General features: G+C 35.5%; 1 protein-coding gene across 1 annotated transcript in view; it reads left to right on the forward strand.

Annotated features, from left to right (window-relative positions):
- LOC149797556 (phospholipid-transporting ATPase VA-like) overlaps window positions 1–18286 on the forward strand; it is a 120316-nt gene that overhangs the window by 78885 nt on the left and 23145 nt on the right. The window contains exons 15-18 of the mRNA XM_089962425.1: window positions 153–464; window positions 3823–4123; window positions 14534–14736; window positions 16403–16603. Of these exons, the coding sequence (XP_089818551.1) occupies window positions 153–464; window positions 3823–4123; window positions 14534–14736; window positions 16403–16603 (1017 nt within the window). The remainder of the gene's footprint in view (window positions 1–152; window positions 465–3822; window positions 4124–14533; window positions 14737–16402; window positions 16604–18286) is intronic.

Below are 18286 nucleotides of genomic sequence, written 5' to 3' on the forward strand. Positions count from 1 at the left end.
ATTTAGCTTTTATGTATCTACATTTTTTAAAACTTGGAACGGTTGAATTTTCATGGTAGAGGTCGTAATCCCAAATTATTATCATTCATTAATCATTACTGAAGAAACATATTTTACTCCCAAATTTGGTCTCTAATAATTCTTTTTCACAGACTTTGAGGGAAAAAGATTATAATCTTTGGAATGAGAGGTATAAAAATGCAGAAACAGCCATGGAGGACCGTGAAGAGAAAATGTTGAAGTGCATATGTGACCTTGAGAAAGACCTTGACCTGTTAGGAGCTACAGGTATTGAGGACAAACTTCAAGATAGTGTACCAGAGACAATATTCAGTCTGCGACAAGCAGGAATCAAAGTGTGGGTTCTTACTGGAGACAAGCAAGAAACTGCCATTGAAGTGGCCCATGCCTCCAAACTTTTTGATAAAACTCAGGAGATGATTGTTATTAACACAGATAATTTGGTAAGGCATATGCTATCAAGACATTTTTACAATTCATTTCATTAAACACTATTGGCTATGCTGGCATAATGACAATATCAAGGCTTAGGCATCACTTTATAACAGAGATGGCTATGGTGTTTGATGTGTTGTCGTTGTCAATAACATAAATAAATTGTATGAAGATTTTAATAACAATAATATACATTATTTATGCTGTAGGCTCATCTCATGTAGGGTTGAGATGTGTTAGAATGTACTGTATTTACATTATGTACAGTATTTACATCATGTACATTATGTACAGTATTACATTATGTACAGTATTTACATTATGTACGGGACCCCGAGTGGCCGAGTGGTCTAAAGCGTTCACCGTTACGGATCACTGCCATCTCACCTCTGTCTGCGTCGGTTCGAGTCGCGGATTCGGCTAATGTGGTTATGTGAGAAAGCTTGCCAGTAGCTTCTCGTGGGTCGGTCGTTCTTTCCGGGGGTTTTCCAGGTTCTTCCTCCACCATTAATACTGGCCGCCATGTATAGCCTATCTTGTGCTGAAAAATGGCGTTAAGCCCTATAACAACAACAACTACATTATGTACAGTATTTACATTATGTACAGTATTTACATCATGTACAGTATTTACATCATATATAGTATTTACATTATGTACAGTATTTACATTATGTACAGTATTTACATCATGTACAGTATTTACATCATATACAGTATTTACATTATGTACAGTATTACATTATGTACAGTATTTACATTTTGTACAGTATTTACATCATGTACAGTATTTACATCATGTACTGTATTTACATCATTTACAGTATTTACATTATGTACTGTATTTACTGTATTTACATTATGTACACTAAAATACATGAACTTCATCAGGTATGTATTATTGACTGGATGCAATACTATATGGCAGGATTGTAAAAATTATAAAATTACAATTTTCTTTCAAAGAATGATTTACATTTGTATGTAAAAGCAATTGGGTTCTTTAACACTGATGTCAGTAAAGTTAGGTGACATTATGGTATGACCCTGGTTCTTCCTTTATTTGTTAGTACGTAATATCTCACTTGCTGCCATTTTTGAAGCCATGTGTCAGATTAGATTTAGATCAGACTTGGAGTATTGGCTTCAGTATAAGTGTCCAGCTGCAAGAGATGGGACCAGGTTGCCTAATCAGTGAGATCCTTCCATATTAGTATAGTGGTCTTGCACCTAATTGACTAAGCTTGTTACCACTTCGTTTGTTGTATTTCTGTTCTGATCCTGATCAGAACTGGAGTATAAGATCATATCTTGATAATCTTAGATGAGTTTGATAATTACCAAGATCCACATTTATTATTAATCAATACTGCTGAGGTGTTTTTATTTCTGATTGAATTTAAAACCCCAACTAACATGGACTTTTCTGTGAAAATAGTAAGACCTCATCAATAAATCATGAATCTAAAGATTCAACTAACAATGACTCTTCTGTGAAAATGGTTAGACCTTATCAACAAGCTATGACTCGTGAGGCCAATTTTTTGATCTGCCTTTGATCAAACTTGGAATATGGGGTTATATCATAGTCTCAGACAAATTAGATAATGATTGAGCTCCATGCATATTAATGATACAATCTTGTATCTGATTTTTATAATCAGATTTTGATGAGAAATATTCTTCATACCTCAATATTTAGAATTTTTTTTACATTTTAAGCAAAATCTGCACTTATTTATGAGGTAATTTTGTATCAGGTTGGCAGAGCATGTTGCTGAACTACAGACTATATTTCTCATCTGATTTCAAGAGAAAGTATATTTCCATGAAAAGTTTTCAGATTTTGTACAAATGATGAGTTTGCCGTCAAACAAGGTTTCTGATGCAAAAACTTCTTATGAAAATGATTCCTTCCAAAATATGACTACCAGAATTTAGAAATTTCACAATTGTACTTGCCATTACTAAAAATAGAAAACACTCATTAGAATTTGACTAATTGTATCCATCTTGCAAGCTTATACTAATTATGCCAGTTCATTATTAGAAAAATGGAAAATCATTTAAATGGCTTCTTCTCAATAGCCACTCAACAGATTTAGACTAAAATTTTAAGAAATCATCATTGACGTGAAGGGCTTTGACATTTGCGTAAACGATGCTGATCCATGGTCAAGTATGGCTGTAGGAAATCCTTTTAATTACTTCTTTGATGGAAAACTCTGCTACTTACTCATCACTAGACTGAATAGGTCCAGATTTGCACTCTGATTCATAATGAATTTAAAATGGATTCATAAATTAGTAGACCCAACTTGGAGTGACCCTTCTGTGAAAATAGGTGGACCTCATCAACAAACCATAAATTAAAAGTTCCAGCTAACAATGATCATTATGTGAAAATAGTAAGACCCCATCAATAAACCATGCATTTAAAAACCCAACTAACAAGGACTCTTCTGTGAAAATAGTAAAACCCATCAATTAACCATGAATTTAAAAACCCAACTAACATGGACTTTTCTGTGAAAATAGTAAGACCACATCAATAAACCATGAATTTAAAGATCCAACTAACAATGACTCTTCTGTGAAAATGGTTAGACCTTATCAACAATTTATGAATTTCATGACCCTACTAACACGATCCTTCAATGAAAATAATAAGAATTTTTGCAGGCCACCAAATAAGTCATCTTTCACAAAAGCACAAAAATTGGAAACCACAAAAATAAATGAATTTACCATATTGGGATATTATAAGACTCTTTATTTTATGGATAGACAAGATATGTGCACCATGTGATCTGATTTACCTAATGTTATTGATGTTAATATTTTGCACTAACATCTCTATGTTATTAGCCAAGTTATGTTACCACTGCATTTCTTGTGCTAGATGTAATCACTCTCTCATTTTATACCCAAGGTTGTAGTTGTAAAAGAAAGAGTCTTTGCTATGAAGAGCAAGTCAGTGGGTGTGAGACAAATAAATACTTTCATCTCAGTGTGTGCACAGGATTGGGGAAATTGAACTTGTAGAGATTCAGATTTGTATTGGCAGCATGGCAAGCATCATCCATGGCAGCATGGCAAGCCTCATCCATAGCACAAATCTTATTCAGTTGGATTGGAGTTCCTTATTCTGCTTTTAATATTTGGAAGATTGAGTTTTGTCCGTATTTAGAGATTATAAGAAATGGTTGTCATTTTTCTGGTAGTGATGTTGGATGGTGGTGGCAGAATTGTTAATAAAAGGTTTGTGTTTTAAGTCATACAAGCAGAAGGTACATTGTTGCACATTTTGCATGCAAGATAAGATTTTCAGTGGAATCTTTGTTCCAGATGTATTATAAATTACAGGAGGAAACAAAGGATTTGATAGAACATCATCTACAGGACATGGAGAAGGACAAAACCCAAGCTCTCAAAAACCAGTCTGCCACATCACTGACGTCAGCTACTGCTAAGAAGAAAAAAGAATATGCCATGGTAATTGATGGTGCATCTTTAGCCTATGCCCTGACTGAAACTGTCAAGAAAAACTTTCTGAAGCTCGGAGAGCAATGTAAATCCGTAATTTGTTGCAGAGTTACTCCAATACAAAAAGGAAATGTGGTAAAGCTGGTCCGTGATGAGCTACAACAGCTAACATTAGCCATTGGTGAGTAGTGCTAGATTAATGATGACTTTTAATGGATTACTATAGTATGGGATTTTTATTTTTTTTTGTTTTTTCTTTCAAATAAATTAAAAATTAATGAAATTATCATAAACATTAATATCATAAATGTAAAGGTAGGGAATGATGTCAGACCACAGCATGAAATTAAAACATAACAATAATTTTCTAAGATCAGAAGCAGATCAGAAGCAAAAAAATCTGCTACCGTAAAATTGTTAATACTATTCGGTAATATATGTTTGTAAATGGAATCATGGATTTGATAACAGGCATTATGGATTCAGTAATAGGCATTATGGATTCAGTAATGAGAGGCATCATGGATTCAATAATTGGCATTATGGATTCAGTAATAAGCATTATGGATTCAATAACAGGCATTATGGATTCAGTAATATGCATTATGGATTCAATAAAAAGTGGCATCATGGATTCAGTAATACTTAGTAATAAGAGGATTCATGGATTCAGTAATATTTAGTTATAATTGGCTTCATGGATTCATTTGGAAATAGTAGGCATCATGGATTCAGTAATAATGGGCATCATGGAATCAGTAATTGGAGGCAGCATGAATTACTTAACACTTTATAATAAAAGGTAGCATTGATTCAGTAGCACTTGTTATTGAAAGGCATCATGGATACAGTACTCTCTGTTAGAAAGTGGCAGCATGGAATCAATGATACTTGGTAATAAGAGATATCACTGATTCAGTAATACTTGTAAATTAGATGCAGCATAGATACAGTTATAAACAGGCAACACATAGCATGGATTTGGTAGGCCTTGTTAACAAGCAGTAGTATGGATTTAGTAGGCCTTGATAATAAATAGTAACATGGATTTAGTAGGTCTTGTTAATAAGCAGTAGTATGGATTCATTAGGCCTTGGTAATAAATAGTAACATGGATTTAGTAGGTCTTGTTAATAAGAAGTAGTATGGAGTTAGTAGGCCTTGCTAATAAGAAGTAGCACTGATTTGTTAGGCCTTGCTAATAATTAGTAACATGGATTTTGTAGGCCTTGTTAATAAGAAGTATGGATTTTGTAGGCCTTGTTAATAAATAGTAACATGGATTTAGTAGGCCTTGTTAATAAGAAGTAGTATGGATTTAGTAGACCTTGTTAATAAGTAGTAATTTGGATTTAGTAGGTCTTGTGAATTAGTAGTAACATAGATTTCAGAGGCCCTGTTAATAAGTAGTATGGATTTATTAAACCTTATTAATAATAATAATAATAATGAGGACTTTGTATAGCACCTAATCTTTAGAAGCTCTAAGCACTTTACAACATTAGACAACACCTATAAGCTAAAAAACATATAATGATATGATTACAAAAACAAACACCATGAAATTAGAAATCATTAAAAAACATGCTGAGAATATTTAAGGTAGGAAACATTATTCAGTCTTTAAGTTGGTTCTTGCAGTCGAAATAAGTGAGTTTTGAGAGCCCTCTTGAATGTGATTACTGTGTCTTTGTGTCTAAGTTCAGTGGGCAATTCATTACGTGTTGCTGGGCCCTGGTATGCAAAAGAACGCTGTCCATATGACTTTGTTTTCATAGTGGGAATAATGAGTATACAATTGTCAGAAGAGGAGAGTAAGTATCTTGCTGGTGTGTACACATGGGTGAGGTTGGATAGGTATGTTGGACTGGAGTCCAATAGTGAAACATAGCACAGAGAACAAATTTTATGTTTGGTTCTGGATCGAATGGATAGCCAGAGTAGGGTACAGAGCAGCGGGGAGGTGTGCTTTGATCGTGGTACTCTAAGTAAGATATGAGCAGCTGTGTTTTGAACTTTTTGAAGTTTCTGGAGCAGATATTGAGATGAACCAGACAGAATTGAGTTACAATAGTCCAGTCTTGAAAGTACTAATGAACACACAAGTATTTTAGTGGCATCAACTGAAAGATATTTGCGAATTGAGCTGATGCGTCTCAGCTCAAGATATGCAGCCTTGCATATGTTCATGACATGTTGGTGCATTGTGAGAGGACCGTATTTACCGCATATGTTGGGACACGATAAAATAATTATTATTTTCCCTGTCCCAGAACTTATGGTGAAACATTTTTTTCACTTTGGTTATATGTCCCAAGATTTAAGAAACGAAATAAAATTGTATTGCATTTGTGCTTCCCCCCACCCCACTGCACATTGCAATAAAATAGACAAATAAAACGTTGAATTGATAATAAAAAGAAAGAAACTAACCTTGTGTTGTTATCATTTATTCCTTTTTTTCAACATGAGCATTTAAGAATAAAATATTTCCACGAAATCCGTAAGCGTAGGATTCCATACTGTAGTGTGTATCAATTATGTCCGATACCACACACCATGTTCTTCACATGAACATTGAGAAGCAATTGTGTGTGGTTGTGCTCCAAAGTTTGAACATGTTATCCGACTGAAAACTGGAGACAACAAAATCACAAACAAGAGGGAAATAGTCAACCGATATCTTGAAGACGCCATTCACGCATGACACGGTGTTGGGTGCAAAATAATCAAGATTGAATTATATCCAGGTCTACTGTATGACAGTATGTCGCAAATAAAAATGATCATTTGAAAACATATTCACTTGTTATGTGTAATTGACAATCTTTTCACCAGCTTGGGTTACAAAATTATCCTTACTATTTACCCGCAGACATCAAAGATACTTTGTATTAATTGTAACCACAGATGCCAAACACATAGAACATAGAAGCCCTGGTGGTGAATAAACATGACTGGCAGCAATCAGTTAACTCCTCCTTTGAACCTACCGACAGGAGATCAAAGACAAAAGGTGATTTTTATTACAAAGAAAGCCGATCTCAGAAGCCGACTTTGGTTACTTTTTTTTTGTTTGGTAAAGGATATCAATACAAAAGTTATTTTATTGCAAAGCAAGCCGACATCGGAAGCTGACTGGATTTTGTGAAGTGAGCCGATTTTTATATATTTTTTTTGTTCAATATACAAAGATGGCCAAGATATAGAAGCAAACTTGGGTTTCTTTTCAATTATATTCACGAGAATTTTGAAAATAAATTGAAACAATGGAACAAATTTTGACGCAATATAGTGCTTTGTGCACAGATGTCGATGAATTCGCAAACGAGAGGGAAATACTCAACCGATATATTGAAGACAACTGCCATTCACGCATTACACGGCGTTAGGTTCAAAATAGCCAAGAACAATTTTTATCCAGATCTACTGTATGACAGTATCTTGGGGAAAAAAATCATTAAATAAAAACACGTTCACTTGAGTGCAAGTGAAAATCTTTTTGCCGGCGTGGGTTACAAAAGTATCATTACTATTTATCCGCAGACATCAGTGCACCTTTTTAATAATTACAACAAAAAATGCCAAGCACATAGAAGCCTTGGTGGTAAATAAACACAGCTGGCAGCCAACCGTAAACTTCTTCTTTGAACTTACTGACAGGACATCAAAGACAAAGGTTATTTTTATCACAAAGCAAGCCGACTTTGGACTCAGAAGCTGAATTTTTTTTAATGGATATCAATACAAAGATTATTTTATTGCAAAGCAAGCTGACCTCAGAAGCCGACTTGGATTCTTTTACGTGTGCCGATTTTTTATATTTTAGCTTCGAATAAAGAAAGATGGCCGAGATATGGAAGCTAACTTGGGTTTCTTTTCACCAGTATTCACAACATTTTTAAAGTAAGTGAAACAATGGAACACTTTTTAAAGCTTACAATATAATGCTTCGTGCACGAACATCGATGACCAAGCATCATCCAGAAAATTTGGAGCAAATTAAAATCACGTGATGAATAGATCATTTCGCCGACAATATGATCATTAACATGGATACAACTCTAGTGTACTTTGATCGCATTCCAGGATGGACTGACTATAAGATGGGCATCAAAAGTGTGAGAATTAGCAAGACTAGTGCAGATTTTAAAACATCTGACTTTTGTCCTTGCAGTTTCCACTTCAGGTGGTGTGTTGTCTCTAACATTTTCTCACGGTATGAGAGAGATAAAAATATTTTAATGTTCCAAAAGAATAGATCGTACGTGTGCAGGAGAAGGGTTGTGTTGATGAGATGCTGCTGCAGTGGATTGAAGAGTTTTATAGAAATACAGTTTTATATTTTTTAAAATAAAATTTCAGTTGGAGTGCAATTTCCGACATGTAATTTTCGAATGATTTAAATGGTGTCCCACAACTTACGACTCAAAAAAAACGATGTGTCCCAGAACATACAGTGCACAAAAAAATTACTTTTAAAATTAATTTATGGTGTCCCAACAAATATGGTGTCCCAACATATACGGTAAATATGGTACTGTCCAGAGTAACACCTAGGTTTTGTACTGATTGTGTGAATTTAATGTTGGCGTTGCTGATATTTATTGTTTGAGGTAAAGGATTTGAATGAGAAAGTCTTTATGTTGTGATCAGAATGGCCTCAGTTTTATCATCATTCATCTGCAGCTTGTTACATGTCATCCATGATTTCACATCAGAAATGCACCTCTCTACACCTTGGATGGTAGCATCAACTTCAGTTGGGTGGCTAGATTTGTACAATTGGTGAGACACTGGATGATGATCTATGACACTTGAGAGCGACTGAGTGTACAGAATGAAGAGAACAGGTCCAAGAACAGACCCCTGTGGAAAAACACCACAACATAGATCAACTGGGCTGGAGTGTATTCCATTTGCAGATACAATTTGTGTCCTATTGACCAAGTAGGACTTGAACCACAGTAAGGCTGTATCATGAATGCCAAATACATGCTGGAGACAGTGAAGTAATATATCATGGTCTGTTGTGTCAAATGCTGCAGATAAATCAAGGAGGGTGAGGACTGTAATCTTTCCGCTGTCCAGCGCAGAGAGAATGTCATTAAGTACTTTTAGAAGAGTAGTTTCAATACTGTGGCAAAGGCGATATGCAGATTGTACATTGCTTAAAAGACTGTTTGAAATTAGATGAGATGAAAGCTGGGATAGAACAACCTTTTCTAAGATTTTTTATATGAATGGGAGATTAGAAACTGGGCGGTAGTTCTTTAAATTGTTATGGTCTAGTGTTGGTTTCTTCAGCAAAGGTTTTAGAATGGCAGTTTTGAAAAATGATGGGAATTACCTGGATGAGAGAGAGGTATTATAATAACATCAGTTAGTGAAGGCAATACTGGATCTAAGCACTCAAGCAGCAGTGATGTTGGAATTGGATCAAGTTCACATGACTTTGGTGCCCTCTTCATCAGGATTGAATATATGAAATCCATAGAGACAGGTTCAAATGCTGTTAATGGTTGCCGCTCATATTCTGTATCCCAACTGTATGGTGATGATGAGTCAATTGAAATTGTGGTGTCAAGCTTATCTCTAATAGTTTGTACTTTATCACGGAAGAAATTTGCAAACATGCCCAGAAGGTCAACTGGAGAGAAGGTAGTTGGAAGTGTTGAAGATTTGTTCCTTGACATTAGCTTGTTAGTAATCTTGTAGAGCTCTTTGCAGCTGGAACTTTCCATGATCTTAGTAGTGTAGTGGGCTGATTTCGCTGCATGGACTATATTTGTGACATTCTTCTTAGCGGATTCATAGATTTGCTTATGAATAGTTAGTCTGGTGGAAAGCCAGAACCTCTTAGCTTTATGGCGGTCTCTTTTAGCAGTGCAAAGCTGGTCCCTAACACTGCTATACCCTGGAGAACACTTCTGAATTGATACCCTGCACTTGGTAGCTGGGGCATGCTTGTCAAGCAATGAACGCAGGCAGTTATCGAGTTGTTCTGCGGTAGGAGGTAAGCAAGTTGTTAGGTTAGCTTGGATGTCGTGCATTAGTTTGGTTCTATTTGTCATACAGAGGTTTCTGTTAGTAGCAGATAAAGGTGGAGGGTTAGGGACTGATACTTCAAGATTGCATATAATGCAGAGGTGATCTGATGCAAGGTCATGGGATACCAGAGAGGACCATAGACTGTTATCATCAGGCCTATGAAAAATCCAGTCTAAAATGTGACCATGTTTATGGGTGGGTTGGTTAACTGACTTTTTGAGATTGAAAACATTAATGGAATCTATGAGTTTTGATGTGTTTGAGTTTCCGGGACAATCAGAGTGAAAATTGAAATCTCCAAGAATAATCAGGTTGCCACCTATCGAATTTCCATAGTCCAGGAGATTCGGAAACTGCTCCAAAAAGAGAGAGTCAGCCAGCTTGTTTTTTCTACTAGGAGGAGGGCAGTATAGACAGAAAAAATGGACTGACCTTTTCTCCAGTGTGAGTGTGATTTGGACTAGTTCAAACGATGTGTAGTCGAAATTGAATGTTGTGGTGTGGTTAAAACGTTTTATCATGGAGTTCTTTGTGATGACAGCAATTCCACCTCTGCGAGAATTATGGGGGAAAGACTTGATGGAGCAACCATGAGTGGGTGTTAGATCCGCACACTTGGACTCATCGCCTGATGTTTTTAGCTATGTTTCTGTCAGGAAAAATACGTCAATTTTCTGGTTGTTGATAAAATTAACTATTTCTGTGCACTTTTCCGGAAATCCTACTGACTGGGCATTGAATAATGCAATGCGCAGAGGTAATTCTTGGATAGCTGACACAAAGGTTGATGAATTAATAGGGATTTGAATTAGGTTATCTAAATTAACAGTCAAATTGTTTTTAAATTGATGAGCTGAAATAAGGGAGATAACTGGAATTCTTCTTCCTGTTCTACGCTGGCCAGCTTTGAAACAAAGTTTCTGTTCTTTGCTTCTGTTTACATGTAGGTAATGATGAATGTAGTCCCAGTTCATTTAGTCTAGAGCACAATGTAGTGTGGAAAGCCAAGGAGTGATCATTTAAAGCAATTAATGAGGGTCCATCGTAGCATAAATGGGTTGACTGGCGAGTATTATGTGATGGCAGTTTGTTCAAAAACAGTGGAGCAAGACAGCTGAGAAAAAGTCTTAATTGTTTTTATTTCCAAAACAAGGAGATGAAGAAACATATATGAATTTAACAGCCAATACATAATGAACACAATAATGAAGATGAAAACAGGCAACAACAAGCACAAATATCATGAAAACAGCACTAAAAAACGAACAGCTGCTTTAAGCCGGTTAAGCGATATTGGCCATCTTGTTTAATAAGTAGTAACATGGTTTAGTAGGCCTTGCTAATAAATAGTAGCATGGATTTAGTAGGCCTTGTTAATAAGTAGTAACATGGACTTTGGAGGCCTTGTTAATAAGAAGTAACATGGATTTCAGAGGCCTTATTAATAAGTAGTGACATGGATTTAGTAGGCTTTGTTAATAAGAAGTAGTTTGGAGTTGGTAGGCCTTGTTAATAAGAAGTAGCAAGGATTTAGTAGGCATTGTTAATACGTAGTAGCATGGATTTAGTAGGCCTTTTTAATAAGTAGTAACATGGATTTAGTAGGCCTTGTTAATAAGAAGTAGTTTGGAGTTGGTAGGCCTTGTTAATAAGAAGTAGCAAGGATTTAGTAGGAATTTTTAATACGTAGTAGCATGGATTTAGTAGGCCTTTTTAATAAGTAGTAACATGGATTTAGTAGGCCTTGTTAATAAGTAGTAGTATGGATTTAATAGGCCTTGTTATTAAGTAGTAAGATGGATTTAGTAGGCCTTGTTAATAAGTAGTAGTATGGATTTAATAGGCCTTGTTATTAAGTAGTAAGATGGATTTAGTAGGCCTTGTTAATAATAAGTAGCATGGATTTAGTAGGCCTTGTTAATAAATAGTAGCAAGGATTTAGTAGGTCTTGTTAATAAGTATAGTAGCTAGGAAATAGTAGGCCTTATTACTAAGTAGTAACATGGATTTAGTAGGCTTTGTTAATAAGAAGTAGCAAGGATTTAGGTGACCTTATAAATAAATAGTAGCAAGGATTTAGTAGGCCTTGTGAATAAGTAGTAACGTACATTTCAGAGGCCTTGTTAATAAGAAGTAGTATGGATTTAGTAGGCCTTGTTAATAAGTAGTAACATGGATTTAGTAGGCCTTGTTAATAAGAAGTAGCAAGGATTTAGTAGGCCTTGTTATTAATATTGTAGTTTGGAATTAGTAAGCCTTGTTTACTAGTGGTATGTGTTCCTTTAACTAAAACTACAAATCATCATCCTGAGTGGCCTTGTGGTCTAAAGCGCTCTCTGTTACGGATCACTGCCATCTCACCTGTCTTTTTGGGTTCGAGTCTCAGATTCAACCAATGTGGATATGTGAGAAAGCTTGCCAGTAGCTTCTCGTGGGTCGGTGGTTCTTTCCGGGTTTTTTATTGGGTTCTTCCTCCACCATTAATTCTGGCTGCCATGTATAGACTATCATGTGCTGAAAAATGGCATCAAACCCTGCAACAACTACAACTAATCATCATCAGCCTGGCGAAAGGTAACAGTTAAGAAGTATACAGTACTGTTCAGCTCAAGTGAATGTGATGTCCAGTTGTAATAAAGCACAAATGGTATTTTAGATAATATGGCTTTTCTTGTTTATATCACAAAATGTAAATGAAAGGGTACCAGACTAAAACATATCAGTCATGTGACAGGGTTCCTTCCTTTGTGAACACATTTAATTTTCTTTTAGATGCCCATGGAGGTGTAAATTGTTGCAGAAAGTGCAAAATGTTGTCACACATTCTCACTTTGAACGAAATATGAAAGCAATTTGACTAAATCAAAATATGGAGGAGATGTGAAGGCATTTTGACTGAATCAAAATATGGAGAGTCATTCTGATTGCTGTTGAGAAACTGTATGATAGAGATTGAAAATAAACATTTTCCATTATACATTCCTCAGCAATACAAATATGGAATGAACAGAATTATAGTTATAGCAAGGGGTTGTACATTGATCATATTGACAAGATTTTTAATTGACTTGGCTCAGTGACTGATGATGAGTATTCTTAATTATTTCAAATAACAATAAGCTTTATCTAGTTTAATGCAAAACATGCAAGTTTTTTTGAAAATGAGATTGATAAATATTTAATAATTAACTATGCCTTTCATACCTTTTATGCAATACTTATTTTTCATTTTATGATTCCATTCCATAAAGGCCACCCCTCTTATGAGGCCACATTTTTACTGCAGAAAAGGGTGTCCTTATTAGACAGAGACACACACACACACACACACACACACACACACACACATATATATATATATATATATATATATATATATATATAAAATCTATTAGTGCTGTGGTGGCGCTCTACAGTTTCGTATTTTGATATGGGTTAGAAATTTTAAAAATAAGAATTTCCCTGGCTTTCCTCACTGGTTATACTGGCTTTTTAAAAAAGACCTTTTATATCTTTGGTATAGTTCAAACAACCTTTAATTCCCTTTATTTTGGTGTATGATTGATGGGTGTGATATGGATTATAGAGTATACAGCTTGGCCTTACTCCAGATGTGCATCTTTCAAAAAAGTGCTAGCTCCACTTGGTCATTTTCACTTCCTGAACTTCAGAGGTATGTTGCATAAAAAAGAGCCAATAACTTTTTTACATTTTATATATTTGATAATTCATTCATTTTACTTTCAGAAGCTGGTATTATCTAGTCTGGCAAAATTAATTTTTCCTATTTTAATAGCTGCTACGGATAGTGTACTTTAGACTAATTCAGACTGATTTATTTTAGCACAAGGGAAAAGTGATTTTACTTAGCAGTGTGCTTAGATCATGTACAATTTCAAAAGTATAATATCCAAAGAAATATCATCCACATTACATTAAATTAAATGTGGCATACAGGCAGGCCAACATTCTCTCCATTGTGCATGTTTTAAATGCAAACAACTTCACCTTGCATACGTCACTCTCTTGAAAGTACATAATAACTGGTGAGTGCCCCCTGTATTTTATTATTGTTTTGTATTGACTTGAGAATGATAATGAAGAAAATAGCAGAATTCAATGATTATTATTGGTTCATAGTACAGGGTATGACTAAATTGATTTAGCAACAGTCGCCATTGTGTCCGATCTCCTGAAAACTCTGTTGAATATTAATTGTCTGTCTTGGTTTAGTCAAGGCTTTATTAACAGATTTGATATATAAGCATCATTATTCAGGCAGCATATTGATAGTGTTAAGATTATTATTTATTTTGTTTTATTTTTCAAGTATTTCATAGCAAAGATCTGTCATAACACAGTTTGCATTTCAGTTTTCAAAAATGACTCTTGATGTAACATCAGCTACAACAATGCATCATCATCGTCAATATTAAGATTGTGCCTGAGATTTTGTAAACCTTTTACAAGGACAGTTCATCATGGAACAGACTGTAGGTTTGACTCGTCAATTTGTTAGTCCCTTATTCTTGCAATGCAGGTGATGGTGCTAATGATGTGAGCATGATCCAGACAGCAGATGTTGGGATTGGGATATCTGGACAGGAGGGAATGCAGGCTGTTATGGCCTCAGACTTTGCCATAGCCAGATTCAAGTATTTGCAGAAACTCCTACTTGTCCATGGACATTGGTCGTATGATCGACTTGCGAGATTTGCAATTTTTATGTTCTACAAAAGTTTGGTAAGTTGTTTCAGTTTTGTTTTCTGCTTGTCTAGGTTGCTATTAATACATTTTTTTTAGCCAGAAATTTGTCTTGTTGTTTTTGCAAGGATGTATCTTTCTGATGGGTGCTTAAATTTGTGTGTAAGTCTCTGAACGGCACTGGGCTTTTAATGCTTGGGACAGCTCTGTTATTATCATGGTCAGGGTTTTTAACATCAGGGACATTGCTTTTAATGTCAGGACCACACCAGTGGTCTAGTGGTTAGAGCATCCACTTTAGATGCAGGAGGTTGAAGGTTCAAACTCCTGCCAAGTCATACCAAAGGCTTGTAAAAATGGTACATGCAGTTGCCTCGCTTGGTACTCAGCATTTAAGAGGTTAGTGTTAGGACTGGTTGGCCTGGTGTCAGGATAATGTGATTGGGTGGGACATCATGCTCTGTGCCTGTGGCATTATGCCTCAGTACTAGACATCACTATAAACTGTCACACTACAGACATTGTAACAGTATGACTGGAAAATTGTTAAAGCTACATTAAAAATCCAATTCACTCGCTCACTCGCTTGCTCACTTTTAATGTCAAGGGCAGAAATAATAATGTTAGGAACAATATTTTTAACATTGTGGAATTGTTCTTAACATATACAAGGATAGGGCTTTTAATGTCAGGACAAGGATCAAAGTGGCAAGAGGATTGAGTGCTCTTAACTTCAGGGACAGGGCTTTTAACATCAGGGACTTGGCTCAAAATGCCATCGACAGGGCTCCAAATTTTGGGAACCAGATTCTTACTATCAGGAACAGGGTTTAGTGTCACAAGTACACAACACCATGAAAACTGGTACCCCACAAAAGATAGTGAATTAAGAGTTTGTCAGCAGTCATGACAGATAGATCTCACTGACAGTCAATTCACATGTCAGCAGCCATGACAGATAGATCTCACTGACAGTCAATTCCCATGTCAGCAATCATGACAGATAATCTCACTGACAGTCAATTCCCATGTCAGCAATCATGACAGATAGGTCTCACTGACAGTCAATTTCCATCTCAGCAGTCATAACAGATAGATCTCACTGACAGTCAATTCACATGTCAGCAGTCTTGACAGATAACTTTCAGTTGTCCAAATGTTGACTGATCTGTCTGTGTTGTTCTTATAAATCATAACGGCTGCTTGTGATATGTTTCCAAATTTCTGGCATGCATCATCATAGTCAATACTTATAGCTAATAATTAACCACTACAAAATAATATAGGTAGATTTTAAGAAAATTGTGTCTTCTGTTGTTTTATAATTCAAAGTACATAATGTTATTGAAGCAATGCAAGTAGTACAATATCTTAATATTAAATAAAATCACATTATTGAGTATATAATATAGCTTGAATCTATTTTAATGTTCTTCATGACTCTTTAAAAGAAAACCTTGATATTCAGACCACTAAATTAGTATCTTCATTACACAGACATTGGAGAAGTTTGATGATTGCAGATATTGGTATTTACAGACTTGGATATAGATGTTTAGATAAATATCAGTATAGACTTAAAGATATATGTACAAAAATTGTACAGTTTCTTTGTTTATTTTAATCAGAATTACCTGGATGTTTTCATAAGGGAAAAACCTTATTTTCAATCTCTTATTTGCCTAATCTTGTTCTTTTCTTCCAGGTTTCCACATTTGTTTTGTATTGGTTCGGCTTCTACAGTGGTTTTTCTGGTTCTACACACATTGACAGTTTGTACCTGTTGCTCCAACATGTAGCCTTCCATGCCTTCCCACCAATTCTTAATGGTATTTTTGACAAAGATCTGTCAGAAACAACTCTTATGACAAATCCTGAACTTTACAAAGTTGGACCAGCAAATAATGTACGTAAAATATATATAATTTTATTTACTGTGTTTGCCTGGTTTATCATGCTGCCACCATTAATAGTTCATTCAGTGTTGTCCATGTCTGTGTCCATCTGTCCTATATCCATCTGTCTTATCAGTTCATCAGTCAGTTGCGATGTAGGTTATTTATTTGGCTTTTGCGCAGTGATTTATAAAGAACTTGATAGGACACTCCATAAAACTGGAAGTGGAAGGTCAACACTTAAAAGTAACTGGGGTTAAGGCATGCATCCTATTGGCTGCCAAGGGCAGTAAAAATTAGCTGGTTGTTCTAGCAGATTTAAGCACGTCAGTTATTGGGCTGTCAGAGCAAGGAATGCCGTAATGTATTATCTATGTCCATCAGTCTTTCTGCACATAATGTCTATATGTTGGTTTGCTTATCAGTTCATACATTATTCATTTGGTTTCTGAAGGAATTAACAGGGCATTGCATACAATTGGAAGTAGCAGGTAAAGATTTTGTCTGGGATTTAGGGGTGCTAAATTCCAATGGAGTACTTGAGGCAGCAAAAAAGTAGCTGGTTACTTTGGAAGATTTGTGTGGGTAAATTATCTAGCAACTCAGGGTTTAAAGGAATGCTCTGACTTAATGAATTTAATCAAATCAATTTTGGACTTAAAAAGACCAAGTCCAATTCATTTTAACCATCTTCCATCAAACTTTGCTTTATATTCATATATTCTGAATAATCGTGAGGTGTGACATCGTTTCTGCATGAAATAATGATCATAAAAATGAGCATTAACATCCACCTTTATTTATTTAATTTCGCATTCAGCATCTTCATTTGAAATGATCACAAATTTAGAATGTTATCATTCGAATCCTTTTCGTCACATAAAATGCGAGAAACACCTTTTTCTTCACCTTTAAGTTGTGGCACACGTAATCGATGGACACGTGACTGGATGTAAGAATACTGTATAGCTGTCCCTATCACTACCCTTTGTACCTCTGTGTGGGTTCGAGTCTCGGATTCGGCTAATGTGGGTATGTGAGAAAGCTTGCCAGTAGCTTCTCGTGGGTCGGTGGTTCTTTCTGGGGGTTTTCCGGGTTCTTCCTCCACCATTAATACTGGCCGCCATGTATAGCCTATCGTGTGCTGAAAAATGGCGTTAAACCCTACAACAACAACAACAACAACAACAACAATATTCATAGTGATCCCCAGCTCTGAACCTTTGGGTTAGTGAAAGAAATCTTAAGTTTGAACTCTGTTGTAGTGATAACAATTACTAAAGATATAATTGCTTTACTGAATAAGTTGGTTAAACCCACAAAAGCAGTAGTGAATGTCAAGCAGAAAGTGAAACTTTATATGAAATGGATTTCAAAATGGCATAAGAAAAAGAAGAAAAACATTAACTCCGCGTCTTGAAAGCTAAAACTTCTCAAGACTGGTGTATAACATTGCAGAATTTGACTTTGTCCTTCACTTTTAGATTATGGTCAGGGCATCAGATTCGAGAATCCTAAATTTAGGAAACAAAGCTATTTATTTGGTTTTTCATGCAAGTAACAGATAAATTGGACTATGAAGTTAGTTAATGGTTTTTTGTTGTTGAAAACTTGATGAAATACTGTAACTTTGCAGCTGTCTATGTTTACAACAATGTAACATTTTTATTAGTGTTGCCTTGACTTAGTCTTGA

Source organism: Sinohyriopsis cumingii, chromosome 6 (genome assembly GCF_028554795.1).
Source record: "Sinohyriopsis cumingii isolate HCF-2022 chromosome 6, ASM2855479v2, whole genome shotgun sequence".
NCBI classification, from domain to species: Eukaryota; Metazoa; Mollusca; class Bivalvia; order Unionida; family Unionidae; genus Sinohyriopsis; species Sinohyriopsis cumingii.